Source organism: Setaria viridis, chromosome 1 (genome assembly GCF_005286985.2).
Source record: "Setaria viridis chromosome 1, Setaria_viridis_v4.0, whole genome shotgun sequence".
Taxonomy (NCBI): Eukaryota; Viridiplantae; Streptophyta; class Magnoliopsida; order Poales; family Poaceae; genus Setaria; species Setaria viridis.
The window spans coordinates 841,367-868,433 of NC_048263.2; the positions used below are offsets into that span (position 1 = coordinate 841,367).

Sequence of the window (27,067 nt, forward strand, 5' to 3'; positions counted from 1 at the left end):
TGCTAAACAAGATCAAAGCCAATACTAACCTCATTAATTGGCCCACTTGAAAGGCTTAACGGGCCTCCTGTGTACAAGCCAACTGCCAAACAATGCCCCACCTTTGCCACATGCATAGAAACATTGGTCTTTTGATCGTAAATTCTTAACGATCCCGTATCATCCCCTACGTAAACAAGTATTATTCTTCCATCATTCAACACCAAGGGATGTACTGCACATAGATCAGGCCAGTCATTGAGTTGAACTTTTATGCTGTGCTGCTTGACCCATAAGCCCCTTTCAAAGTCCATCAGGAACCATAGGTCCATTAGTGACTCGATAAAGTTGCTATCGTCGTGGACCACAACTAAGCAGCCGTTCAGGGCAGTCATTGATTGGGCACCCGTACTGAAATCAGGGTCAGGCAAACCAGGAGCATTCGCAAGGCTGCTTAGGGGTCCTCGGATACTTGGCCTCCACTCTTCCGTCTCGAGGTCAGAACAAGCTACGCAGTGTAGCGCAGCATCTTGTGGCTGAGCAAACTTACCAGAGCAGAAGTACGCAATCCCATTCACCGCCACGGCAACACTTTTTCCGAAGCCAAATTTAACAGTAATTTACCAGTGTAGCGTACAGCACGTCGGCGGGCAGGGGCAGGACGCCGCCGTGCGAGTCCGGCCGGGAGCGCCGGTTTGGGGCCGCCATCGCCGTGCCTGCGATGCGCCGGCCGCCGGATCTGCGACGACAGCAGGTGATAGTTGCCAGTTGGCATTAGTTGATCCCATTCAGGCGAGCGGAAAAACCGAGCACAAGCGGCGAGGGGTTTGAGGCTTTCAGCTATCTGAAATGGGATAAGTCCATGACGAAGAGCTCACCAGCCAAGCACGGTGGCTCCCGAGCCGGGTCGAATAGCGCCGCCACCGGGCGATCTCCTCCGGTGGTTGGATAACCTCGCTCCGCCGTGGTGCTGCGCTCGGTGCCTCGACTGGATGCGGCTGTGGCCACGTCCCCACGGAAGCGGAGCTCACAGGAGATTTCTCGCTCTGTGGCTTCCCGTAAATTGGAGCTATGAGCTTGGACAAATGGCCCAGCAGATGACTTTCTTGATGATTTTTGAATAGGACATTATGACGGTGTATTTGTGGTGTCTTTGTGTTTCTTTTTAAAAAATTACAAAAATGGTGAAGAACAGATAAAATGTTAAGTTTTCATGCAGGAGATCGTACAGAAGGACATCCTTTCCTTTGGTATAAAGACAGTATGAGAGTGTATTCACTACATAGAACATGTAGCAAAGGCCATGCTAGAACGGGATGAGCCAGCCACACAGTTCCTCTGCAGCTGGTTTCGCTAGAACGAAGCCGCAGTGACCATAGTCACTGGTCTGAAATCAGAATCAGGGCTGCTGACAATTGATATCTCACAGAAACATTTATGAAACTGAGGCACTGAATATGCAAGTGGAATCAGAATCAGAAGGCATGAAAAACACAATCAAGGCAACCGGTTCATACACAATCAAGAGATTCTTCAGTCTCCCTGATTCATGCTGCGACCTAATTACACAAGTCAGCTGTCAACAACAAACATCGAAAATCCCCAAGAATGAACAATAGCAGTCTAGCAAAAGCTACAGAAAGCAGCATTCCTGTGGGCTGTAGCGTTGCAAAAAAACAATTAGCAAAAGGATTTATGTCTAGACCAAGGCTGCTCTTTGGAATCAGGATTTCTGACTGGACCACAAAATTGGACAATTGTAGGTTGTGCAAAGATGCACAGTTTGTGACAACTGGTCTTCTATATTAGACTGAATATTGATTCACCTACAAAGTAAAGTGAAAAAAATAGAGCTGGGTTAAATAACAAGGAGAATTACATAGTGAGGATTAGTTGATGAAAAGTACAAAAGAAATGAACTACCAGAAACTCAATACTGACAAAAGATGCAAACTCAAGACAAACTCAAGACATACTGGATTTACTGAATGCAAGAGAGAGCTTAATAGAAAAAAAACAGAAACACAGTTTTCCTGCAAGTGAAATATGTCTCAGATATCTTGTTCGAATTTACTATCTCAAATCATTTTTGTCTTCAGCACTATAAAGTAGTTAAAATTCCCTAGTTCATCTGTATTCACAAAGAATGAGTACCAACTCATACTCTTATTTCACAAATAAACTATCCAAAATTATCAACCTATATTCTGAGTTTCTGATACCTCTACCGAGTATAGTCATTCCCTATTATTGAACTATGTCTATATGCAGTAAAATATGGAAGTCAATTACTTAAATGAAACATCATGCTTGATTTATCATCAATTCCACAGCACAGCACTAGCAATAAGCAATGGGAGTCTAGAATTTGGATGCAAATCACCTAATATATTCAATTCCTTCAAATGCGAAGTAAGCAACAGCAAGCATGAGTCCATGATAAGTGCTTCAAGTGCGCAAAATACTAGCATCGCTACTTGGGGGGAGCCTGGACAAGGCATTTTTCCTGTTTATCTTGCTAGTTGCTACAGTAATAGCACAACTGAGGATCACAGGGAGGCAGCAAAATTTTCTGTTCTTAATAACACAAACAGGTTCAGTAACACATTCTGGATGCCATGTAAAGCATTTGAAACAGAAATATGATAATTTATTATGAAAATTTGTTTGTCCTGGGCTCCTTTCTACAATTGATAATGGCATTTAACCCATATACAATGGAATTCAGTGAAGAAAAAATGCCTAAACTCTCCTCACCTTATGTGGAAACAGTTTCCTCCCTAGAATTTCTCAGCGAAGTTTCTCCTTCACAGAGTGCTTCTTGGCAGCATCCCGTACTTTTTCAATGTATCCTTCAATTGGTGGTGTGAGTGTCGCCATGTACCGGTTTGCAGGGAAAGGTGTCATGTCAGGTACCATAGCAGCAGCTTGCAGCTTCTCAGGGAGCGCAGCAATGGCCTCCTTTTTGAGTGTTAGAAGCGTTGACTCTGCTGTTTGTCTTGCACGGTGCCGCCGCATAAGCACACGACTGTATTCTTTGGCAAGTCGCCTACCATCCTCAACTGTGAGCTCATACTTGGGGATTGCCTCCTCATCAACCAGCCCAAGACTGATATAGTCAAGGCCCGGTGGACCCATCAGCACACGGTCTCCATCATCTGCACCAGTACCTTTGGATTTGGCTTTAGCTTTGGCCTTGGCCTTGGCTACATCAAGCTCGCGTTGCCTCTCCTTGGATATAAGTCCAAGCTCCTCACGTTTGGCCTCACGAAGACGCTCCTTTGGGGACAAGTGCCGCAGGGGAGTAGAGGCATTGAGACAAGACTCTGAAATCTGAGTAATGCGCTCCATGGCCTCACGACGACCACGTCCACCCCCACCCCCACCCCCACCCCCACCCCCACCCCCACCCCCACCAGTTGAAGGCACCCCTTTCTTTGCCCCGATGCTGGAACGCTTCAAAGGTTGTCCTGCTTTGAGCTTGGCCTTTCCTTTGGCTGTGCCACTCACTGGTGCACGCTGTTGAAGCTGGTGATGCTGACTGGTCACACCAGATGCCAGTGCAGGGCTTATAGTTAGTGTCTTGAGACGCCGAAACATGATATTCCGTGCACTTGAAGCCATTCAGCTATGTTTCCTGCATAAATCAGGATATGTAATTAGTTGACCTTTTGTTTTCTTTTTGTGGAACATACAAACATAGAGTTTTCATGTAGGCAGTTAATCAAACAGAGCAGGTAGGGTCCAAGAAAACAATTAAGCAACAACAAATGAATGCTAAATACAAAATAAGATGTGTTTGAACCATATCAATGAGACATGCAGTAGAAAAACCAAGTACTGATTATATCCAATAGAGAACAAAATGTGGGAAAACTCACACAGGAAATATCAAGCAGCATCTCTGGCCGTACCTTCAAAACTATAGCTAACAACAAGAAAATGTAATGCACAGACATGATAGTCGATGAATTACAGCATGTTCACAACAAATCAACTCACACTACATTGTTGCCACCACTTCTAGATTCAATAACCTCGACCATCCAAATTCTACTAATATCTTCTGACAAGAATGGAAGCCAAAAATGTGCAAAAGCAGAGGAGGATGCACTTGGGGTACAGGTAGGGCTCACAATCTAGCATGGTGGGCATGCTTGCCACAGCAGAGACATACTGAGTAAGTATCAAATTAATAAATAAATAGCTAATTTTATCCTCCCTATCTAGTTTCGGCTAGGAAAAAACTTTAGATACCAGCTTCGTGTTTCCATTCTAAACTGAGGCACGAGGTAAATCAATAGGACGAAATACCCACTTTCAGCAATCCGAAGCAACAATTGTGCAAATCAACCAGCCGTCAATTCGGCAACAGGCAATCAAAAACTACAGTGAACCATTTCCAAGTAAAAACGTTTACACCATCGGTCGTTGCAATGCGCAGTCTTCGGAACCTAGGGCCAGTATGGAGATCTCACTCAAAGCCGAGGCAGCCTTATCAAGAAAAAAAAATCTAAAAAGCTAGAATCCATTACTAAAACGAAGCCCACTGCATCATTGCCCTAAACCCAGCAACAAGAAAGACTCTTTGTCAAATCTAAGCTGTTTTCAACAGTCAGCACAATAGCGTTGTACAACGCCACTACCACGAGGCACAAGCCAAACTCTGTTTCTCACCCTTCCTTGTCGTCGTGATGCTGTTGGAGCTCGTGGGCGCGGAAGACAAAGCTGTACAGCTAGTGTTGTTGATATGTAGACGTTAGCTGTGGATTCGCCGATGGCCGCGGACGGAGCATCACCCGAATCTTGCGCGGCGCGCGTCACCGTCGTCAGAGCGTGGGACGGCAGGGTATGGGCGCCGGGGTTCGGGCGCAGGAGACTGCCGCGTCAGGTAATGGCCTCAGGTCGCCGGCCCCCTCTCCTAGCGACTTTTCAGCACAGCAGTGGCGGCCCGCGGCCGGCGGGCTGGGGCTTGGGGGTGGGCAGCGGCGGCTAGGAAGGAGAGGGGACGAGGGACTGAGGGAACGGATGGAGTGAGTATAGGATTTGGAATTCCTGTTATTATACATCTCGTATTGGGCCTCGTTTTGATGGGCTGCTGGGCTGAATTATGAACTCCTGCTGAAATTAGCCGGGGCTGCGGAGAGATGGGGACGGTGGATCATCCCCGCCCCCGCCATCCCCGACGGGGACAAAACCACCCGCCGCCTCGTCACTTCCCTGCCGCCGCCGCCGCCGCCCGCCGGACGACGCCGTCTACGGCCTGCCCGCATCCACCCTCCGACCGGCGGCCATCCGTCCAGAGTCACGACGCGAGGTCGCCCGTCAGGCCGTCACGGATCGCAATGGCGAAGATCGGCGAGTTCGCGGCGGAGAAAGCTCACACACCCACCCATCCTGGTACTCCCGCTTCCGCGCCGGCTACGAGGTCGAATAATGCGAAGCACCTGCTGGAGATCGAGGGGTACCCCGTGGAGGGCGTCTCCGTCGGCGGCAAGGAGACCTGCGTCATCTTCCCGACCCTGAGCCTCGCCTTCGACATCGGCATGTGCCCGCAGCAGGCCATCTCGCAGGAGTTCCTCTTCGTCTCCCACGGGCACCTCGACCACATCGGGGGCCTCCACATCTGCGTGGCCGCGCGGGCGTTCCTTGGCCTACGCCCGCCCACCATCTTCGTCCCGGCGTGCCTCCAGGACCTTGTTGCGCGGCTGTTCGAGGTGTACCGCGCCATAGCCCCCTCCGAGCTCAACTACAACCTGGTCCCCCTCGAGGTCGGGAGGAGTACCAGCTCAGGACGGACCTCAAGGTCAGGGCTTTCAGGACTTGCCACGTCATACCCAGCCAGGTGAGTGGCGATTTGTAGTTTGGGTTCACTTCACTTCATTGTAATCGCGCAATGTTTTGATGGAAGGACGAAATCATCTATCTGGTGTTCTATCCAGGGGTATGTGATATACTCGGTGAATAAGAAGCTCAAGCAGGAGTTCATTGGCTTGCCGGGGAGCGAGATCAAGCAGCTGAGGTTATCAGGTGTGGAGGTTGGTCTGTCCTGGTGGTTGTGGAGTTCAAGTTCAAGCACAGTCTAGTACTAACAGCATGTTTGATGTGCTATGCCTTCTATGCCCCCTCACGAATTCGTAATTTGCAGATCACGAACATGGTATCCACACCTGAGATTGCTTTCACGGGAGATACGACGTTAGATTTCATTCTTGATCCAGATAATAATGCAGATGTGTTGAGGGCAAAAATTCTTGTCGTGGAGGTATTTTGCTATCACCCATCACTTTACAGCTAAATTCTCGGTTTTAACATGTAGCCGATTTTTATGGCATTAGTAGCAAGTAGCAATTGTTCTGTAGCTTTTGGTGAGGAAACTAAGACGCAGTTAAAGGCTCAGCAAATAGCAACCTTAGTTAGAAACATGTTCGGTTTCCTATGCTGAACGTTTTATTTTCTGTAGTCGCTCACCTTTAGCATGTTGATTGATTCTTATTATGTTTAATATATATAGCAAAATATTCTCTGTGAACTTCAGAGTACTTTCCTTGATGATGAATCCCATTCAGTTGAGCATGCAAGAAAATATGGGCACACCCACTTATCTGAGGTATTTCGTTAAACTGTCATTAGGTATTCTGAACTTTTAATTGATCTTTCAAAACGTCAAATACTAGTATTTACCCATGAAGTTTACTTTTGCCAAATGCAGATAGCAAGACAATCTGACAAGCTTGAAAACAAAGCTATTCTACTGTTTCACTTTTCTGCTCGTTATACTACAGAGGTGAGCTGACATCTAACCTTCCTTTCAGTCCTATTCAGTTCTATTCACTGAAATGCTATGGACAACTGCATTTTTTCTTTTTCTATTATTCAGGTCCATTTAGACTAATACTTTTTGAAAGATGCTTTATTTCCGCGTGGGTATCAAAGTTTTGTTTAATTTGAGGCAGCTTTGTTAACATGCACGTTTCTTTTCTACTCTAAAGTTGTACTTATTATATGATGAAAAAATATATGTCAATTGTCATGCTGCTCTAACAGTCATCTTGGAAATTTGGCCTATTTCTTTCTCAAACATGTGACTAAGCCAATTGATCCTCTTACCCTTCTCTGAGGACTTTCTTTCAGTGAGAACCATGTCTGCATAAAAGAATAATAAACCTCATGAGTTATTATTGCTCTGCTTGTAGGAAATTGATGCAGCAATAAACAGGTTGCCACCGTATTTCCGAAGCAGAATTTATGCATTGAAGGAAGGGTTTGAATAAGAAAAAAATATGAACCCATAAATCAGCAATGAAGTTTTTCAAATTGGATTGCATAGGTGTTTTCGATGGAAATCTTTTTGTTATTTGTGCTCTAACGATACTATGCAGCAATCATTGGAGTATTGAAGGTTCGTGAGGAATTTTTTGTTGTCGATACTCTATACTTGTTTCGTTCACATGACATTGGAACGATGGGATAGTGAAATGTGAAACGACCGTATTAGCAACAATTTATTCCTTTTTTTACAGACTGATTTATCTTACTCTGAATATTAACAATTTGATGTTAAGTGAATAGCATGTGACTTTGGACCAACAACAATAGTTCGTGTTCCACACTTTCATATATACTAGGATGGTCAGCGCGCTTCGCCGCGCGCGTAGACTAATCGCGAAAGGATAATGTCTTTTTCGTCGACGATCTTTTTCACTACATTTCTTAGTACTGCACAACTTTCGGTTTTTTTTATGCGTCAGTCAATTTTTTCTGACCATTCAGAGTGTTCCACATACAGTGGCAGGGGACAGGGGCAAGAAACGGTTGATGCATGGTAAAATCAGCCGGAAAATAATGTGAGGGTCATAAAAACATCGACTGAAAAATAGAGGCCACAACAATCGAAAAGATAGCAGATGAAAAGTGCATGAGATATAAATACGACTGCAAACCCGCTAAGCGAACCAACTTACAGGACAAGGAAAATAAAAGAATAACAAAAACAACATTTAAAAAAAACACGGTACAAGCACATGCACTCACATAAATGTGCATACATTTTTTTTATGAAACAGGAGGATTTTACCCTGCTAATCATATATATTAAAAAAGAGATAGGTACAAATCAAGTTCTAATTAAGAAACAAAAAATGTTAAAAAGAAAATTAAAAAGATTAAAATATCTGCTGCAGCCATTCAAACATGGGTTGTTTTCAGACTTCTTCGACTCTATAAATGTGCATACATTATCTTTATGGATACCACATAAGTTTTTTTACACACACAATAAGCTGGAAAAACAAAGAAGACCAAATATACATTGGACCTACAGTACATTAAAAATTCTTCCACTAATTTGATCTGATCAAAAGATATTACACCCCACAAAACAAAAAATAAAAATAGTGTTGTGGCAGAAGAGAGAAGAAAAAAGAAAGTGGCATAAAAAAATACATATGGAAGACATCAGCTCGCCTGCTAGGCCCAGTGTGGCCTGGAAGCTAGACCATGAGATTTTGCCCACTGGAATATGAGTGTGGCCCGGAAGCTAGACCAGCTCGCCTGCTAGGCCCAGTGTGGAAGGCGTGACACAACTAAAAAAAATCGATTGACAATCGGAAACGAAAATTACTCTAGTGTTGTTTAGAATTCCGTCTGGAATTTGTGTGTCATCTTCGTCAATTTGAAACCACGAAACCAAGGGTCCGCTTGGATCCCTTGCTGACCACTGTGCCGCTTTGCTTGTCAAGGATAGCCCAATGAGTTTGGCTGTGCAGCGAGATCTCCTCGATGCTTGTGCAAGCAAGAATTAGAGCAGTCCGAACCCTGCTGATTAGGATAGTTTTTTCAACATTTATTAGCATCCATTTAGGCAAAATATAACGTGGCAAGAGATTTAAGAAGGTGAGAGGAAGAAATCGTTTCTCTGGGAAACCAAGTCGACTCGTGCTCCGAGTACCGAAGAAACCGTCAGATCGGCGTTGGGGGGAGAACTATGGTTTCCATCGAGTGAGACCCACCTGCATCTCGTCGTTGCCGCCGCCCTCATGCTCTCCGGCAACCAGTGTTGGCCCTGCCATTGTGCGTGCTCCGCCGCCACCTGGTGCTCGCGCTCCGCTCGCAGTCCCGCTCGTCGCTCATGTGAAGCTTGCCCACCCGCTCATTGCCAGTGCCTGCTGCTTGCCCCCTCGTTCACTCGACGTCAGACCACACCGCTCGAAGCTCCACTTGTGCATGGTCACTGGAGGTCCACCCAGATCTGGCCACTGGAGCTCCGCTCGCACATGGTCGGCTCGGCCAGGATCTCCACATGCGTGTTGCAGCTCGTTCACCCATGTCCCTGCTGCCGCCTGCTTGCACGCAGAATTATTGCAAGTAAGCTAATTGTGAACGAGCACGAATTGATTCTCGGATAGTTAAAATTGAATCACAATTGCAAGAATCCATGCCTGGTGGAGTGAATCAACAGCGATAGCAAGAATCAACACATGGCGTTTGACGGATTTGCTTCCGCTCGCTGCCCCGGCCTCCCTGCGCCGAACCTCGAGCTCGTCGTGGCCGCCACGGGCCTATCCCCCGAACTCTTTGCGCCGCCCCTCGAGCTTGCCCAGTCCGCGTTTGCCGTCCTACCCCATGCGCGGCCTGCTGCCGTGGCCTCGTGCCGCCACCTGCTGGCAGGGAAATTTTTCTCAGCGAAAAAAAAACAAGAAATCCGATAAACGTGTTTCTCGGTTGAGCCCGATTTTTTATTTTACCGCTCAAAATTTTCGGCTCTTTTGAATTCGCGCCCAAACCAAAGAAGCCCGGCTTAAAAATCCCTCCCTGGCTCCCGTAACCCTAAACCTTATCCTATTTTTATGCATTGTTATGTCTTAGGTTATTTGGAAATAATCTAGGTTATTTTGTGTACAAACTGAGGTTTTTTAAAAAGAAATTATCTGAAAGGAAAACGTCGAATCCAAGAAATTTCCGAGAAATCCAATAAACATGTTTCTCGGTGACCTCCGATTTTTTCTCTTATCAGTAAGGTAAACCTTGCCTACTGGTGCCCTGCGCCAGCCACCAGCAGGTGGGAAGATCGCGCGCGCTCACTGCCGCGGCTTATGCTTGACGGTGCCCCGTCACCGCCCCCTTGTTGCGGGTCACAGCTATCTCCCAGCCCACATGTTGCCCGCCAAGCTTGCCGCCGTCGGCTTAGAGGCGGTCGGTGCCGCCCGGCGCCCGCGCCTTGACACCGCGCCGGGTTTCAGAGAGCAGGAGAGAAAGGACGGGACGATGAAGAGGAGAGAGAAAGGTAAGAATTTATTTGGGACCCACATGTAGAAACGTTAGGTCTGGAGTAGCAGCTTCTTGAGCAATGTTTTGCTGACATGGTTGCATAGACTCTACTCATGGAAATCATGGGTTGGGACTACCCTTAGGGCACCTGCGATGGGTGTAGATAAGCTCTCTACAGGGTTCCACGTCAGAAAGAGAAATGAGGAGAGAGGGGAAAACGTCGCAACACTCAGTGTAAACCGATAGCACGGAATACAATGATAGCAGGGCCCACTCACGTGCGGATTTCCTTGCCCACCCCTTTTCACATTCCTTCCTCCCGGATGACAGCAACGAAGGGACTGTCGCCGGAGCACGGGATGGCTGCCTCAGGCGACGCGGAGCTAGGCCGGCAGCGGCGTGGGGACGAACGCAAGTGCAGGAGGCCGGAGCGTGTGGAGGAAGATGCAGGTCGCCGGGGGCTCGGGGACATCGGAGTGCGTCGAGGGGCTAGGATGCTGGAGCCCGCGCACAGGCGTGGCATTCGGAGCTTGTGGCCCACAACGCGCACGGAGGATGGGTACGCCAAGCCGTGGGCATGCCGACGCAGCTCCGTCGAGCAGCTCGCAGGTGCTGGAGGAGGGTTGTCGCCGTGGGCCTCTGGCACGCGGGAGGAGGGTCGCCGAGGCTAGGCTACCTCGGCCAGCTCACAGAAGAAAGACGGAGGGGGCGTGGCCATCAGGCCGCCGCGGAGGAGGTGCGTGGCCGCCGGTTGAAAGTGCATTTGGTCCCCTAAGTAGGTTTTTGGTGTTGATGACATGCATAGTTAGGGATTAATAATTTTATCAAGTGACTAACAGGCTTTAATTCTAAAGAAGTGCAAAAGTTATGGAAGGAATCTCAAGAACCCCAAATTTCAAAGAAATAACGGTGTTGAGCTCAAAAGAAAACTTTTCTATTATTTCTAATTTTAAATTTGAGTATAGCAACGCCGTACTATTAAGGGGGATGCGGATGGATAGCTTGAATGCTAAAGTGCTCAATTGAGATGCTAACCACCCATTGAGAGACACAACTCACTCACTTGAACACTTGTTTTCTCACAGTCTTTGTGAGTGTTGGAAGTTCCGACACCGGTCGAAAGTATTCAGAAACTTCCGACCGGGGGTGCTCAACTGTTTTTATCTGGCAATGTCAGAAGTTCCGACACTATATCGGAAATTCTCAGCTGTTTTAATTTAACTTCGTCGGAAGTTCCGACAAGCACATAAATGTACTGTAACGGCTAGTTTTTGGGGCTCGGGTATAAATACCCCCTCAGCCCCCCTTCATTGCTGCTGAACAACTCAAGCTACAACAGCCCCCAAGCATTGAATACTCCTCCCCCACTCCCCTTTGAGCTAAATCCTTGAGAGTTTGAGCTAGGGATTGGGTGACAGCAAGGTTGAAGGTGTGAGTCTTGAGGATTTGAGTGTGAGGTCCAATAAATTCATCTCAAGAGCACTCCAAGCATCTTCGCCATCGATTCACGTTTATTACTCTTGAAGCTTGCTTCTAGATGGCTAGGCGTCATACGTTTGAGCACCCTCTTTGTGTGGTGCGCCCGAAAATGTTTGTATTACCCATCTTTCGTGGATTCATAGTAAGTGACTCAATCCTCCTTTGTGGTTGATTGAGGGAGGTAAAGAATTAGTGAGGACCCGGCTCTTTGTGAGCTCCTCAACGGAGACATAGCTTCCTTTGTGGAAGTGAACTTCGGTAAACAAATCCTTGTCTCTTGTGCTTTTTGTGTTCTTCGTGTTCATATTGACCTAGAAGCTTGATTTAAGCAGATCTATAAATTTATGTGGTTCCTCGCATATCTATCACCTGCAGTAGTCCCTACACTTCTTTTATAATCTTTTGATTCAAACAGAATTGGCAGATTCAGGTTTCATTTTGAATTTCATTCAGCTCACTTTCTACTATCGGAAGTTCCGACCCAGTACCGGAAGTTCCGACGCATCAGAAGTTCCAGCATAGCGTCGGAAGTTTCAACATATCTAATACTGTTGTAAAGTTTTTCATGAAAAATTTGAAGTGAACCTATTCACCCCCTCTAGGCATCACAAGATCCTTTCACCAGTCTGCCGATGAGCAGCAGTGCGAACCGGCCTGCCGTCAAGTAGCAGCGAGCCCCGCGCGGCCACAAGCAGCCTCTGGGCCTGCGCATGGAGCGAGTCCGTGCGGGAGCAGTGGCGCAAAGTGGGGAAAACCTGTTGTGACCGGCGCAGGGGCAGGGCCAGGCCGCTGCAGAGGAGGGAGCGACCGGCGCTGAGAGGGGAGGAGTGGCGGGCGGCGGAGCAAGCTGCAGGCATCGGCGAGCAGGGAGATGCAGCATAGCGAGTTGTGATGCGGGGCGCGACGCCATGGGGTCCGTCGGGCTCAGCGCATCCACGGGCGCGACGCCATGCGGCTCGACGGCGGCGGAAAGAGTTGAGAGATGGAGAAGAGAGGAGGGAGGGAGGGGATGAGAGGATTAAACAATTAGTAACACGTGGGTCCCATGTTAATTGTGCTACAGTAAGACCGTTAGATGGGTAATCTACAGCACTTACTATCATACGTGGACATCACTAAAGGAAGTATCTTAATGTAACCATTACAGGTGCCCTTAGCCTGGCAAGATCTCGTTACCCGTGCCAGCAAGGGAAGGCGAGGCGAGGCCAGACTCGATCTGAAACCAAGCAGACCCCAAGTTGCCAACATAGATTTGGGAATTAGGATAGCATAAGATAACAAGTACACAGCGCACAAGCTAGCAAGTTCACCATTCACACGGTCACACCACAAGGGAACATGAAGTTCAGACTCACATCAGAGTCACACTCACACAGTTCACAAGCCAACACACAGCTTTGTTTAATTGGGCCGATGTGGGCTGCCAAAAGAAAAAAATAGATTCCAATGATACGACAGTTTCAATTGTAGATCATCTCTGCACCACACAAAATTTTTAGCAAGCTTCTCTTCAAAATTTGCACAAATCTTAACTCAGGAAAACGTCATTCTTTTTTCCCAAAAAATATCAGGGCCATAAAACTATTCACCGCCAAGAAGCCTTTTGAACAATGTTTCATTCGTAGCTGGTCACATCACATGTTTACCAACATATTCCAGATGCAAATTGCAATGTTTACCAATATATTCCAGATACAAATTGCAATGTACTATTGGATTCGGTAGGGAAACACGTTGGCATCCTGCTCCTGCCGCCGTCGCCGTCCGAGTCAGCAGGAAATCTAGAGAAAATTCAGCTGCCGTCAGATGGGGGAAATCTTGTTGAAACAGTTGCAGTTCCAGCCATCCAGGGGCTTCGCCTCCTGGCCAGTCGCCGGTCTCCTCTCCGAGTCCAACGAACACCTCGGGAGCACGGCGATTTCCCTGCCGCAAGCCAACAAAAGCTCCCCTCCCTCCCTCCCTCCCACCCGCCCGCCTCGGTCGTGCCGCCGTCACACGTATTCCTATTCCCCTCCCTCCACTCCCCCTCCATTTCGCTTTCCCTCCCTTTCCCCACGCCCGCCTCGCCTCGCCTCTCCAAGTCTCCCACCCAATCCGCACCGGCAGCCGGCGGCGATGAGGTGGGACGCGGCGGAGACGGAGGCGGTCCTCGAGCGGATCTGGGACCTGCACGACCGCCTCAGCGACGCCATCCTCGCGTCCTCACGCGCGCACCTCCTCCTGCCCCCTCCTCCCCCTCCCCCGCCCCAGCCCGCGCCGTCCGCGCCCTCCGCCAAGGGGGCCCACCTTCGCGGCGGCGGCGGCAGGAACGGGTGCGTCTTCGTCAAGGGAGGCGGAGGCTGCGGCGGACGGGACGGGGGAGAGGCGCTGGCGGCGGCCGCGGAGGCCGTGGCCGAGGCCAGGAGCCTGCACGCCATCCGCTCCGCGCTCGAGGACCTCGAGGACCACCTCGAGTTCTTACATGTGAGGCTCCTGCGCCCCTCCCACCCCTCTCTCCCCCCCAATTGCTTCCCAACAGCTGTTCTAGGGTTTCGCGTTGATTGGTAGCGTGAGTTAATTCGGGTCTGGACCACTGCTTCTGGGCTGCATTTGTGATCAATGGGGACTGCCATTGGGAGCGCCGGGTCTCGTTGTTCCCGTGATTTGCATTTGGGCCAGATTCCGGCATGAGAAAATTGCTAATCCTGATTTCCCGCTGAACACTGCCTGCATTCCATATGTGGCCTCCAATGGGATTGGCGTTCGCCTTGAAATCCACAAGGAACGCACTTGTTTCATACTTGTTTGATCCCGTACCATGCTGTTCACACGGTAGAGAGTAGAAACCGAACTGCTGCTGAACGAGCGTGCAGTTTATGTTGCGTGGCATCTGCAGTGCTGTTAGTGTTTTCTCATGATGCTGCATTTGCTTTTCCATGGCTGTTCTATTTGGAACATTGTGCTCTGGTGATTTTGCGTCAAAAGTGACAGGTTCTCCAGCTAATTTAGGTGCAGGTATGTGGGTCATGTGAGCCATGTGGATATTAAGGATGCCGTGCCCGTTCACATGGTTTTGCTTGCCCTTCCCGTCCCTAGAAATATTAGTGTCCCGTTCCATGATCATTTTGTCTCTTCTTATTATTAAAAGGTGATAGCATGGATACATGTTTGGTGTGATACACAGAGATGCAGTTTCTTGTCGTCTCAAATAAAGATATACTTATTTCACTTTGTAATCCTAACACGTAGAAATGGAAGTAGTTCCAAGTTTGCTGTTTGTTTCAACCCAATGATTTTCCTAGCATTATTATGCTATCTGTGCTTGCTAATAAATTGTCAGGTGAAGCAGAAAGCTGCATTCTGAATTTTGATAAAGATGTACACAGTATATACATATTGATAATGGAGTTCCTGGGCATTTGGTTACCTTGGTTATTTCCATCCTATCTTAAGATCAGCTTCTTACCTGTGTTGTTTTTCCTCTACAGACTGTTCAATCGCAGCAGCGGGCTGAGCGAGATGCTGCAATCGCTAGACTGGAGCAAAGCCGTCTAGTCCTTGCTATGAGATTAGCAGAGCATCAGGGGAAGAGGTACCGAGTGATTGACGAAGCCTTGGCGTTTGTGGGTGAAGTGAGTGACAAGAGTCGATTTATCTCACCAGAAGATGTCCGTGCAACCCAGACAGAGGATAATGCAGAGGGAAACAGGGGCAGTGGTTCAAGGATCATGTCAAATGTGCTAGCATGTAGTTTATCCTTAGCCAAGAATTCATTTCGGCTGGACAAGATTGGTGGTGCTCTAGGTAACGCTGCGGTATTTGCAGTAAGTATGCTTGCTTTCTTGCAGCTGCATCAAATTGCACTTGGAAGTAGAACTCCAGCCATGGGATACAGGAAGAGAATTGAGTACAGTTTTCAATCTGGCAGCTCACAACAGAATGGGAAAGGGAAACATTTGGAGGTTTACCTAGCCAGAGGCTGAGGAATTATTAGATCACACTGTTGGCTGTACAGAAAGTTTTGACCAAAAATCAATTTTTGTTGGTTTTGTTAGGGCACTGATCATTCTTTACTACGACGGGCTGGACCCTGTTCCAGGAAACTAGGGGACTGGCTGTCCGATTCTTTTGGATGGATTGGAAGGATACCACGTATTGTACCCCCCAAATTGTAAATGGCTTTGTTCTTAGAGATGGATTGTTTGTAAACCGTGTCCTTGTTCAAGGTAACTTGAACGGTCGTGGTCTGAAGGCAATAGCCTTCCACACCATCTTCCCTCCACTTTCTTGCCAGTTTTGATCATATCCATTCTGCAAAAGGCAACTGCTGCTTGTGCTATTGAGTGTGGTGTGTTCAAGGTTCTTTGCTTGTGTGATAAGTTTCATGTTCGTGTGGTTGCAGATTGGGTACATGTGGTGCTTGTGCCTATGCTTTAATTGGAGTACTGATGATGTTATTTGCTTTCTGCTGCCTTGTGCTTGATGATGCTTCTTCCCAGCTTTGCTTTGTTGATTGCTGGTCTGGTCATATTTGGTGCCGAAGCTGCTTTGTTTATACGTAGCCCAACTCTTTTCTAGATGCACCAGTATCCAGCTTTGTTACTTTGAGCTTTGGTCTAACTGACTCACCCATGCTGCGCCCACTGGTCGGTTGCTTTGTGTCTGTTCCTGTAACACCCAAAATTTTAGAGAATTCAAATCCATTAAAATTTGCTCAAATTAGGGTGTCATTTAAATTCTAGGCATTTAATTTCATTTTCTTTAATTTAATAAACTCATCATAGGAGTTAATTGTGCATTCATGCTGATGCATTTATTTTGATTGCTTGGGTTTGAACCAAAAATTTGAATTCCAAATTTAAATTCAATTTTCAAAACCTTTTTCCTTTTCCCTCTTCATTTTCTTTTTCTTCTTCTCCTCCGTGGCCGCACCTTGTTTTCCTTCCTCTTCTTTTTCTTTCGGCCCAGCGACTCCTCCTCTGTCGGCAGCCCAGCGCCAGCCGCTCGACCCGCTCCGCCTTTCTTTGCCGGCCCGCGAACCCCCTCGCCCGTGCGGCCCACCGCTTCGCCTCCGGCCGGCCTGCGAAGCTCGCCGCTCGCCCCTTTCCCGCGGCCCGCGAACGCGCGCGCCAGCCCACAGCCGCTACGGCCCACCTACCGCCCGCTACCGCCGATAAGTGGGACCCGCCATCGTCTCCCACCTCCGGCTGGACTCTCCTCCGCCCGCAACTGCCGCGCGAGATCTCCGGGTGGGTGCCGTCTTCCCCGAACTGGTTTGAATCCGGGGCCGCCTCTATCTCCAAGCCGTCCGCCCCTATTTAAGCCGCCGCCTCCCCCGGCCACGAGCACCCGCGCCAGCACCCTCCAAACCCTAGCTGCCGCAAGCTCTTGCGCCGCCGCCTCTCTCCGCTGCACGCCGCTGCCAAAAGGTGAGCGCCGCCGTGCTGTGGCTCCCGCCAAGGCCCTAAACGGGTTCGCCGTGTTCCCCGCTCTCTTCTGGTGCTTTCCCCGCGCCAAACTGATCCCCGGAGCGCTGTTTCGGCTTACTCCGGCGACCCGCCGCCGCCGGCCATTTTTTTTTCCGCCGCCGCCGCGAGTTATCGATGACCGCGACCGTCAGATCTTGATCCGACGGCCGATAGCGAGTCAATCTGACCGCGTAACGGTCAACCGCGCCTCGCCGCTTTTGCTCTTAAGCCCCCGCCTTTTCCGCAAATCAACCCGCGGTCCAGATCGCGTTGAAAAATATTCACAGATCTGCCCTCGCACTTTTCGGTTTAACCCTTGATCTTTCTAAAAATCAACCCGCCGTCCGGATTTGAGTTTTTGCACGTTAGACCTTCGGTTTATACGCGTAATTACGTGTAAGCCTTCGGTTTTCGCGGTTTGACCCTAAAAGTTTTATTTTTCTCACAGAAAAGCCCCTGGATCTTGTTTTAATCATATCTTTTGCATCTTAACTCCGTTTTTCGTGTTCTTTATATCCACGTGTTCGTTTTAAAGTGTAGATCAACTTTTCAAGCTTGATTTCTCTGTTTAATTGTGATTGGTGTACTATTTCTTTCTTTTTGCCCATGTTTGCTTGTATGTGCTCGTGTGACGCGTGTAGACGTCCCGCAGTTCGAGGGAGTTGAAGACCAAGCCTTCGAGGAGTACGAATAGCAGGAGCAAGGCCAAGAAGGCAAGTCGTGTCCTTGATCACTACTTTTCGTTCTATACACCTTTACTTTCTCGTACTCAACATTTATGCTATGCACATGTTAGGATTAAGTTGATGGGTCCCAATTAAGGTTCGCCTAGATTGATTTACCTTTGCCTTGACCAACCGGTTTACTTTATGTTGGGTAGCTCATGCTTAGTGCTTACTTGGTGTGGTGGTTTAACTAAACACAATGCTTAATCTTGCTTTACTTCTATTATACCTTTCATTAATACAAGATCATTATTGTTAATCGGAACATGGAGAACCACCCAGGAAAACAGTGCTACCACAAGACTAAATGGCTCTGGTCTTGGCTGAATAATTAGAAACTCTAGCTTGGGGTAACCTTACCGAAAGGGCAAGAGGGGAGGTGTTGATGGGATTTAGCACTCGCTCTCTTGGGAAGTGGGCTTGGCTAAGACACTATACCCACTAGGGGACTGCTATGTTCCACTTCGACCTAAAACCTTAGCGGGTTACCACATTGCTAGCGGATCTTTGTAAAGGCCTCGTAGCGTCCCCATGCAATCACACCTCGGAAGTGTGGTATGGTGCCTTGCAAACACCGCATGGTTGGGTCCAAAGTTCTTTTGAACTTTTACGCGACTTGTGGGTAAAGATGTGCCACATCTGCAGAGTGTAAAACTAATCGATCAGCCGTGCTCACGGTTAAGAGTGGCTTGGACCCTCACATGATAATATTATCGGAAGATGGATTTAACTTGTTGTCATTTCATGCATATGTTGTTTACTTTATTTATGATCATGTTTAATTTCGGGTGGTATGAACTTATACTTAGTTAAATGCTAATAAAACTTGACCAACTTAAAAGAACTTATACTTAGTTAAATGCTAATAAAACTTGACCAACTTAAATAAAAGCGAATGCTAACTATGCCTTAGCCGTACCTTGATTTGCCTTACACTACACTATTCCCCACGACTTGTTGAGTACCAACCATAAGTGTACTCACCCTTGCAAAACCGCTGTTCAGACCAAGCTAATTGGGAGGAGGAGTATCTACACGACTTTGAGGAGTTCTAGGCGTACGTTTCTTCAGTCAGCTGCCTGTGGTGTCGTCGTCGTCTTTGGAGTTCCGCTGCGTAATAAATTAGACTTTTATTTTATTGAGACTTTCGGTCATGTAATAATGTTAAATACTCTCTCTATTCGCTTTAGCACTGTCTTTATTATTCACTATTATCGTACATGTGTGTAACTTGATCCTGGCGCACATGTATTTAATGCACTCGATTTTGTCCTTAAAATCGGGTGTGACAGTTTCGCTCACTGAATACTGTTGAAAAATTGAAGTAAACACATCCTGATGGTCGGTGATGCTGTTGCATATTCTTTTAAGGATAGTTCTCATGGGGTTCTGGTGAGCTCTAATTAAAGTTGATCTATGCTGATAGGATGCCTATTGTCAATAACAGTACAGTGATCTCTGTTTTTTCCCTTTAAAAACAGAGTAGGTGCAATTTTACTATTCATAATGTTCATTCACAGTGGATTTATTTTAGATGCATTCATCATCGGAATTTTTTAGGCGAGTGGTTCAAACATGAAAAATACTGCTACCGAATGTGGTTGCTTATGGGCCTAATTATTGTCACGAGCTTAACACAAAATGAGCTGTCTACACACCGATCGCCTAAGACTAATCATAGGATCAATCATTTCCCATTTATTGTGAAAATTTGCACTCATGTCGGGACAAAAGAGATTTCCGTGCCTTTTTTTGTTCGCTTGCTTATCTTTTCTCGAATTTGGAAGCAACAAAGTGAAAGGAAATTCTAGAAGGAAATAAAGATCTTTCTCGCACTCATTGAGCTAAAAAAAAGAACCCATGTAAAATAAAAGCTTAAAAGAAACCGCCTCTTTTTGACAGATAAAGAGGGAATATTTGCTGCTGCCTGCGCTGAGTCCCGAGAAGTCTAAATTAAGCTTATGAGCAAATTTAGACTAAATTAAGATATTTATAAGTAGGTACCTAGAACTTTAGAGAAAAGTTTGAAGTGGCCCAATGTTCAGTTACTAGCCAAAACCCAAAATCTCAACTGAGTGTTGTGAGTTTTTTTCAGGATGAGCAGGAAAGATTGCGCCTATGCTCGGATTGATCTTATCCATCTCTACCTGCTTTACCCAATTTTAGAAGTTGTTTGATGCATCTTTGGGGCTTCTTTGGTGACCCCCAAGAAGGAAACACATGCTGATGTAGATTCCCCTTCATGCACACAACATACTTGATCGGTGGTGATCAGATCTTGCCGTACGAGTTTACAGATTTGTTGAGGCGGTTTACTTTTGCACGTGGTTATACAGCAACAGATGATGACAGTGGCCGGCATGGTTAGAATAATCTGAAGAGGAATGCTTTGGTCTCCACTTTCGTTGATCAGGCCAACATAAGCAGCTGCGTAATGAAAGCTTTGTTTATTTGTATTGTTACAAAGGGACCTGCGCCATCGCTGCGTTGTCTAGAACAAAAACCAACTCGAAATATGTATTATAGGTGTCTGATGTCGCCAGGGATCATCGCGTCCATTTCTTGGGTCGGCAAGGAGCTGGAGCCCGGTATTTGTTGTTGAACTTTAGCTTGGGCCGAGCTAGACAGGCTGTTCTTGAGCCTCAAGTCGCCACGGGGGCCCATGAGTTGTCACCGCCGGGGGGCCCGGCCGCCGTGAAATCGAAGCTGTCGTCCCACGAGGCAGGCCACCACGACCATTTCACCCCGCGCTTTGGATCGAGTCCTGAGAAACCTGCATGTGCCGGGCAGCGCATCCAGGCGCTTGATTTCATCGGCCTGGGACCAGGATTGCTGCCTGGTTGAGGACCGCATCCAAACAAGCAGCGACCAATGCGCGCGTGTAGGTTGCAGCCTTGGCCACCTTCCACAGCTGAGCCTGCCAAGATCACAAGGCATGGTCTTCAGACATACATGAGCATCTATATATCAAATGTGTCACATCATATCAACTAATAATCCAGCAAAGTATCATTTATCTAAAAAGTAGCTGTGTACAAACGGTAGAAAACATGACCCTATACGACGTTTGTGATTTTGGTGATTGAGTAACAACATAGTCATTGGGACTAATGGTTTGTCTTTCTAAGTTCGAGTATGCAAATCAAACCATGGCAAGGTCCAAATTATGGTATTCAAGTATCCAAGCTATGGTATTCTTGATATCAGAATCATCATATTCAAGTGTTCAAGCTATGGCATCTAGAATTATTCTATGGTATTTAAGCATCAATCTTAGTTGCACATCTTGATAGCATGTGTTAGTTTATATTTGATGCTTTGTAGTGGAAGTTATAGGTTAAGGTTTTAAGTTTGCCTAATTTACGCTCTCCCCCTCTTAGGCTACCGATTCCTTACAAAAACTGAAGCTGAAATGCGGGAAAACTCGTTTGAAAACTGCTGCAAGTAGCAAGTGCTCGAGGGGCATAGCCTCTAAGGTCAACTTTCTGCCAAAGGATTCAAGTAAATTACTTAACAAGTCGCAATACAGAACTCGGAATGTTAATTTCTTTTCAGGAGCAATCAAAACATCATAAGCAACATGGTGTCAAGGGCATACCTCGAAGCCTCTTCGTTGAGTTGTTGTCGAGTGTCGACTACCATCCTCGGTGCAGAGTAGGATGCCATTCCAAGCTTCAGTATGGTCATATTTTTTTATACCATGTTGGACCGGAGAAAACAGAACATGACATTCTTAGACAACGAATTAGTTGCTAATGAACTCATGAAAAGGGGAGGAAACATATAAATGGAGCAGCTTGCCTTGATGCCTTGATGCTGAATGATGCACTGTCAACCGTCAACGTAATGGTCTTCGCTTATTTTTATGGTGCAAAGATTCATAATTACCTCCTGTAACCTGCCAGGTCAAGAAGACAAGAAGTACAGGATTACAGGAAGATATCCACTTCATACAATAGGCATGCTAGGACCAACAGTCTAGTTCTGTGCGTTGGTTGTTTTAGTTTATCCGTATAAGTTCCAAGCGTTTGCGAATCCGCGTGTGACCAACAGTCTAGTTCTGTGCGCTGGTTGTTTTAGTTTATCCGTATAAGTTCCAAGCGTTTGCGAATCCGCGTGTGACCAGTAGGCTCATCGTTGTCCAATGTACTTATTTTCATCTTCTTAACACAAAGATACGCAGTTTTCCTACGTATTCTCGAAAAAAAAAGATTACATCAAATTCTGGAACCGCTTTAACCGAGAGTATAATATTCTCTGCAACTACATTTTCTTCTTGGAGGCGCCACCCAAATATCCCGATCCCACCTCCATCACTGGATCTTCAGGTGAAAACTTTATCCCAGTTGGCAGCGGTGGTGGCGACTATCGTCATTTCCTCGGTGGAGGCATTGTTTTGGAGGCTTCTTGAGTGATGGTGCACTTCGTGCGGGTATTGCGGTTGCCCAACTTAGATTCTTCAATAGCTGTTGGTATCTTACCTATCGCTGCTGCCTATGTTAGTGGAAGTGTGGATGGTTTTGATGCGGTATTAGCTTGGTGGTTAGAGCGTCAATCAGAATATGGAGTTGTTTCTCTTTCCCGTTGTTGAATTTAGCTCATGCTTCGGTTCCACTTCCACCTGGTGGAGAAGTTGGGTCTTTTGGAGGCAACCTTACGAAACATGCCGTGAAGGGAGATTACTGGAATAGTTTGTTGGAGATTTTGAGTTTCTTCTTAGTTTTGTTAATTTTCTTTAATACATCAGATTTTCTGTTGTCTTGGCTACATGTTCACTTGAAACATGTGCCTCTCACTGTATTGTTTATGATCTGATGCATTCTCGTAAGAGGATGTCCGAAAGCCGGAATATTATCTTCCATTATCTAAAAAAACATATTCTTCTACACTAATGGAACGAATTTGGAGTTATGGATATGAAATATGATAGCTGCGTCAAGGATATACGTACCATTGTTCATTGCTGACCACCACTGCGTACCATTCTAAGCTTCATAGGAGCAGGCCAGCAGGATACCGTTGTTAAGCTTCGGAGTTCAGAATGTTCGGAGCATTATATTCTGATCCCAAATTCCTTATGTAGATCAGAGCTCTTGCTATGCCTGAAACGGGTCGTGACTCATGAGTTGAGTTTGTTTCAGGCAAACGGCAGTGGTTGTTTGAAGTTTGAACGGGAGGGACTGGCAGGCAGACAGGCGCATATATTCAAGATCTTGATCATAGCATGGAGGAATCTGGCGATGGCAACTGTTCATCAACTGACCGGATGATCCAGAACTCTTGAGAGCGATAGGCGACGAGCTTCCTTCTGCACAGGTCAGCTCCTTTTAAGCATAAAGATCCTGAGAGAATAAAAAACACACAAAAAAAGACTATGACTATTCTTTTTAAGCATAAAGCTTGCATCACTGGAATGATCAGAAATTATGAACTTTAATTTGCACAATGGAGTGTCAGGCGCACCTTGTGTCACACATTCCTTTCACAGGTTTGCTTCAAATTCGGTGTTGCAATAGTATTTCCATTAAGAAGACAATCTGACTGCTTATTTCAGGATGCAGATCCATGGGACTGATCTTCAAAATTACCAGCAGCTGCTTTAAGAAAACCAAAGGATATTTATCGTTCCTGGTAAGGAAGCAGCAGGTTAATGGGAACAATAGTTCTTGGTAAAATTGCAGAAGTAGTGATTTACGATGATATGCTGTTTTAAGATAAAAAGGGCTGGAAAGTAGTGTGACACAGAACAAAAGATAGTGAAATTTTATAAGAAATTAAATGAGTGGATAGAAGAAATGAAGGTTAGGTAAGATGGTTGCGCTAAAAAAGAAGCATAGCAGTGGGCTACAATGCAAAAAGCAGCAATCCAGATAATCCAAGTGGTTGCTTGAAATGTGAATGAAATCATAAATCGAGGATCATAAGTAATTTTTATTTAAACAAACCTCCATACTGAAGGAACCATGAAGGATCATAAATCAGAAGCACAATGATTTGCTGCAGAAAAGAGCCATAGTTGAACGACTGGTCATCAGTATGTAGCCGGGCAAGTACAATTATATTTGGCTTTGTTTCCCTTCATTTTTCATTTTTGGCATGGTCCATAAACTTCGTAGCAACAACTAGCTTTGATTAGCCAGTGTATTTAGGAGAGCTACATTTATTTCTTCAAGAGGCAGAAAGGTGAGGCAATCCGTGAGGGAGGGATTGCATAACTGAATGTTTGACTCGGTATTGTTCGTCCTGACTTTTCAGAGCTGTCGCTTGCTCGCTTGCAGAAGCAGAAAGTCAGCTTTGGTGGTCTGGACGGACCACAGTAGTTGCTGCAGAAATAAGCACAGATGTTCAGCGGTTACCTCGACATAATATGGATATTCAGGAGGAGATCACATGTGTTACCTCGTCAATCTTTCAGGCGGACATCTACATCTATATCTGGCCTTGTTCCTCTTAATTTCTGGCATTCCTCATAAAGCTCGGCGGAGCAATCAGATATGTGTAACTCTTGCAGTGAATCAGGGAGGCCCTTCTTGGGCAGCGATCTGATTCTAGGAGAGTCACTTATAATTATAGTCTTGAGAGAAGAAAGGCAATGCAGCCCTCGAGGGATGGACAGCAGCCCCCTGCATCTAACAAACTGCAGCCATTGCAGGGATGTGAGGAGCTGAAGGGCCTGCTCCTGCTCTTCAGTGAAGCTCTCCACCCGCCAATCATAAACGAAGGATAATTCCCGGAGGGTAGCGGAGATGCGGGTGCAGATGGGAGCAACAAGCACTGCGGAGATGATGTCCACCTCAAGTGTCACCAGTTGGAAGGAACCTGCGGGCATTGTTTTGGTCCTTGCCACCTCTGCGAGTAGATCCGCTGCTATAGAATAAGGATCAGTTTCATCATCTCTCGAATTAGAAACCTCCAGCCTCTCGAGGGTTGATGTGATGAGAGGATTGAAACCATCCATTGTGAAATTCTTACAATCACTTAGTTTTAGTGTGGTAAGAGATGTCAGATTTGAGAACAGAGCCATAGACAGAGTGCTTGGCTCATTCCGAAGATAGAGTTCCTCGACCTGAGGAGGGAAAAGATTGATGCTCTTAGCTGCTTGTAGCATGGACCACCGGGACAATAGCATGTTGCAATCGCCTATGGAAACTGATTTGAGCGACAAGAGGCTCTGGAATCCACCTCCATCTTCCATAGGTAGAATCAGATTTTTACACCCATACAACCGGACATGTCTCAGGGAGCTGGAGGGTGGAACCTGCAATACCACAACCTCATCGTGATGCTCACTTGATGCACCCACAGACAAATCAGAAAGAGCTGGGAAACATTTGAACCAATTTGATAACGGTTTCCTGGTAACAATAAATTCCGAGAGGTGCAGAGATTGGACTGAATAGAGCACAATGTCATCATCCAGTCCTCTAAGAAATGTGTCCTTGCATCTCATAAGATCAATTCTTCGTAGGGGATGTAGCTTTTGAAGGTCAGTAAATGAGATGAGTGATGCATCAGAAATCATCAAACGTTCTACTTCACCAAGATTGTGGAAGGCCAATTCACCGGGCATCTTATAAATGGACAAATATCTGTTTTCATAGCTCAAGCTGTCCGTTCGGAAAAAAGATAGCATGCGAGTGTGAGGAAGGGGAGGCAGGGACAACTTCGGGCATTCTTGAGTGGAAAGATAACATAGATTAGGGAACCATATGGTGTTGTCATGTGTAGAAGAACTAGAGCACCTTGAGAACGGTAGGGCAGTGAGCTTTGGACAATTAGAGCACCAGATTCTTTCAAGCCTTGAGAACAAATGTGTGTTACCTCCCCCAATCCACTCCACAAGTTCTGGCATATGATGAAGCTGAACCTCCTTAAGGTGCGTGAAACTTTTCTCTGTAATGCCACCAATGAAGTCAGGTCCAAACTGGCATATCCCAACAATATTTATCAGACAGAGTTCTCTTAGATGATATAGCTGCCCAAAAGGTGGAAGAGTGGACCAGGATACACCTTCTAGATGGAGGGTCTCCAAGTTTTTCATGCGGATGTTGCCACATAACCAACTAGGACCTGCGGGACCACCATGATTAACAATGCGAAGATCTCTAAGATTAGAGTGTGGTTGGAGATCATCAAGAATATCATCGACCTTCGACTGGTGCTTTCTACTCCAAAATAATCCCAGCTTAATTAGATCTCTTTTCGCCATCAATCTTGCTTCAGCAGCTTCTTTGCTGGATCTCACATTTTCAAGCCCATGTATACTGAGTTCTCCTCCTAGCTGCACTAGCTGGCCCAACTCTCGTAGTTCAAAACCAGCACTCTCTTTCTTAACATGAAATCCTTTCAACTCTTGTAGAAGCCTCATTTTTCCAACCTCAGGAATATTGGTATGGAATTCTTGCCAAGCACCAAAATGGCATAAATTCACAAGGCGGCTTATGTCTTTAGGCAAATCACACATTCCACCCCAGTTTTGAAGGTCCAAAAATTTCAAGTGATAAAACCTAGATACTATTCTAGGACAGCACAGTTCTGAGTTATAATAAGGTGACTTAAGTTTTAGGTGCCGAAGGTGGATAAGCTTTGAAAAGCTGGGTGGCAAAGAATTTGTGGAGTTCATGAATATAAACAGAACACGGAGGCCCTTTATCTCCTTAAATGTTTCTTTCAAAATATTCACTGAGCTTGCCCTTTTATATCCTCCAAAAATCATCAAACTCCGTAAATTTCCAATGTCTACCCTTCTCTTCAATTTATCCATTTCTTCACCAAAAGTTTCATTATAGTCATTGGACATCAAGATGGATAGGTGGCGAAGAGATGATTGGACATCATCAGCTCTAAAACTAGAACAACTGATATAGGCACATTCTTTTGATGAAACAACCTGTGCAAGCTCATGCATCAAATGATGCATTACATAATAATTTTGATCTCCTTTCATCAGAAAACCATTATCTAACAGTTCATCCAAATACTTTGAACCTATGTCCTCAATTTTATCATTCTGACCACAGGAATCGATGACGCCTATCGAAATCCAAAAACGGCTAATCTCTAAGCTATCAAACTTATAATCCTCAGGAAAAAGGCCACAATATGAAAAGCATTTTTGTAGATGGAAGGGAAGGTAGTCATAGCTAATTTTCAAGGCTGGCATAAATC

At 46.2% G+C, this 27,067-nt stretch overlaps 3 protein-coding genes and 1 pseudogene across 6 annotated transcripts; 2 read left to right on the forward strand and 2 right to left on the reverse strand.

Annotated features, from left to right (window-relative positions):
* Positions 1–1,437: 1,437 nt before the first annotated feature.
* LOC117866308 (uncharacterized) lies at positions 1,438–5,024 on the reverse strand. Its single transcript, XM_034750497.2, has 3 exons — positions 4,657–5,024; positions 2,737–3,616; positions 1,438–1,805 (listed from the first exon to the last, which is right to left on the reverse strand). Exon 2 carries the CDS (start codon positions 3,601–3,603, stop codon positions 2,770–2,772), a length of 834 nt encoding a protein of 277 aa, XP_034606388.1. The 5' UTR covers positions 3,604–3,616; positions 4,657–5,024; the 3' UTR covers positions 1,438–1,805; positions 2,737–2,769.
* Positions 5,025–5,056: 32 nt separating this feature from the next.
* On the forward strand, positions 5,057–7,401 carry LOC117866301 (tRNase Z TRZ1-like; annotated as a pseudogene).
* A 6,282-nt stretch (positions 7,402–13,683) lies between these two features.
* Positions 13,684–16,085, forward strand: LOC117865187 (plastid division protein PDV1). The gene is made up of 2 exons (XM_034749364.2): positions 13,684–14,190; positions 15,195–16,085. The coding sequence occupies exons 1-2, from the start codon at positions 13,843–13,845 to the stop codon at positions 15,687–15,689; spliced, it is 843 nt and encodes a 280-aa protein (XP_034605255.1). The 5' UTR covers positions 13,684–13,842; the 3' UTR covers positions 15,690–16,085.
* A 4,053-nt stretch (positions 16,086–20,138) lies between these two features.
* Positions 20,139–27,062, reverse strand: LOC117847282 (putative disease resistance RPP13-like protein 1). Of its 4 annotated transcripts, XM_072292636.1 has the most exons (6): positions 24,299–27,062; positions 23,845–24,222; positions 23,363–23,527; positions 22,851–23,241; positions 21,498–21,797; positions 20,139–20,816 (listed from the first exon to the last, which is right to left on the reverse strand). In XM_072292636.1, exon 1 carries the CDS (start codon positions 27,060–27,062, stop codon positions 24,303–24,305), a length of 2,760 nt encoding a protein of 919 aa, XP_072148737.1. In that variant the 3' UTR covers positions 20,139–20,816; positions 21,498–21,797; positions 22,851–23,241; positions 23,363–23,527; positions 23,845–24,222; positions 24,299–24,302. The 4 variants fall into 4 exon arrangements, with proteins under 4 accessions (XP_072148737.1, XP_072148769.1, XP_072148757.1 ...); XM_072292668.1 differs by having other exon boundaries at positions 23,363–23,493; positions 23,845–27,062; XM_072292656.1 differs by having other exon boundaries at positions 22,851–23,207; positions 23,845–27,062.
* Between the last annotated feature and the right edge of the window lie 5 nt (positions 27,063–27,067).

Excerpts from the sequence above, each read along its gene's own strand:
- LOC117847282 (XM_072292636.1), bottom strand. The coding sequence starts at position 27,062 with ATGCCAGCCTTGAAAATTAGCTATGACTACCTTCCCTTCCATCTACAA.
- LOC117865187 (XM_034749364.2), top strand. The coding sequence starts at position 13,843 with ATGAGGTGGGACGCGGCGGAGACGGAGGCGGTCCTCGAGCGGATCTGG. Across the intron at positions 14,191-15,194 it reads ACCACCTCGAGTTCTTACAT|ACTGTTCAATCGCAGCAGCG; the intron begins GTGAGGCTCCTG and ends TTTCCTCTACAG.
- LOC117866308 (XM_034750497.2), bottom strand. The coding sequence starts at position 3,603 with ATGGCTTCAAGTGCACGGAATATCATGTTTCGGCGTCTCAAGACACTA.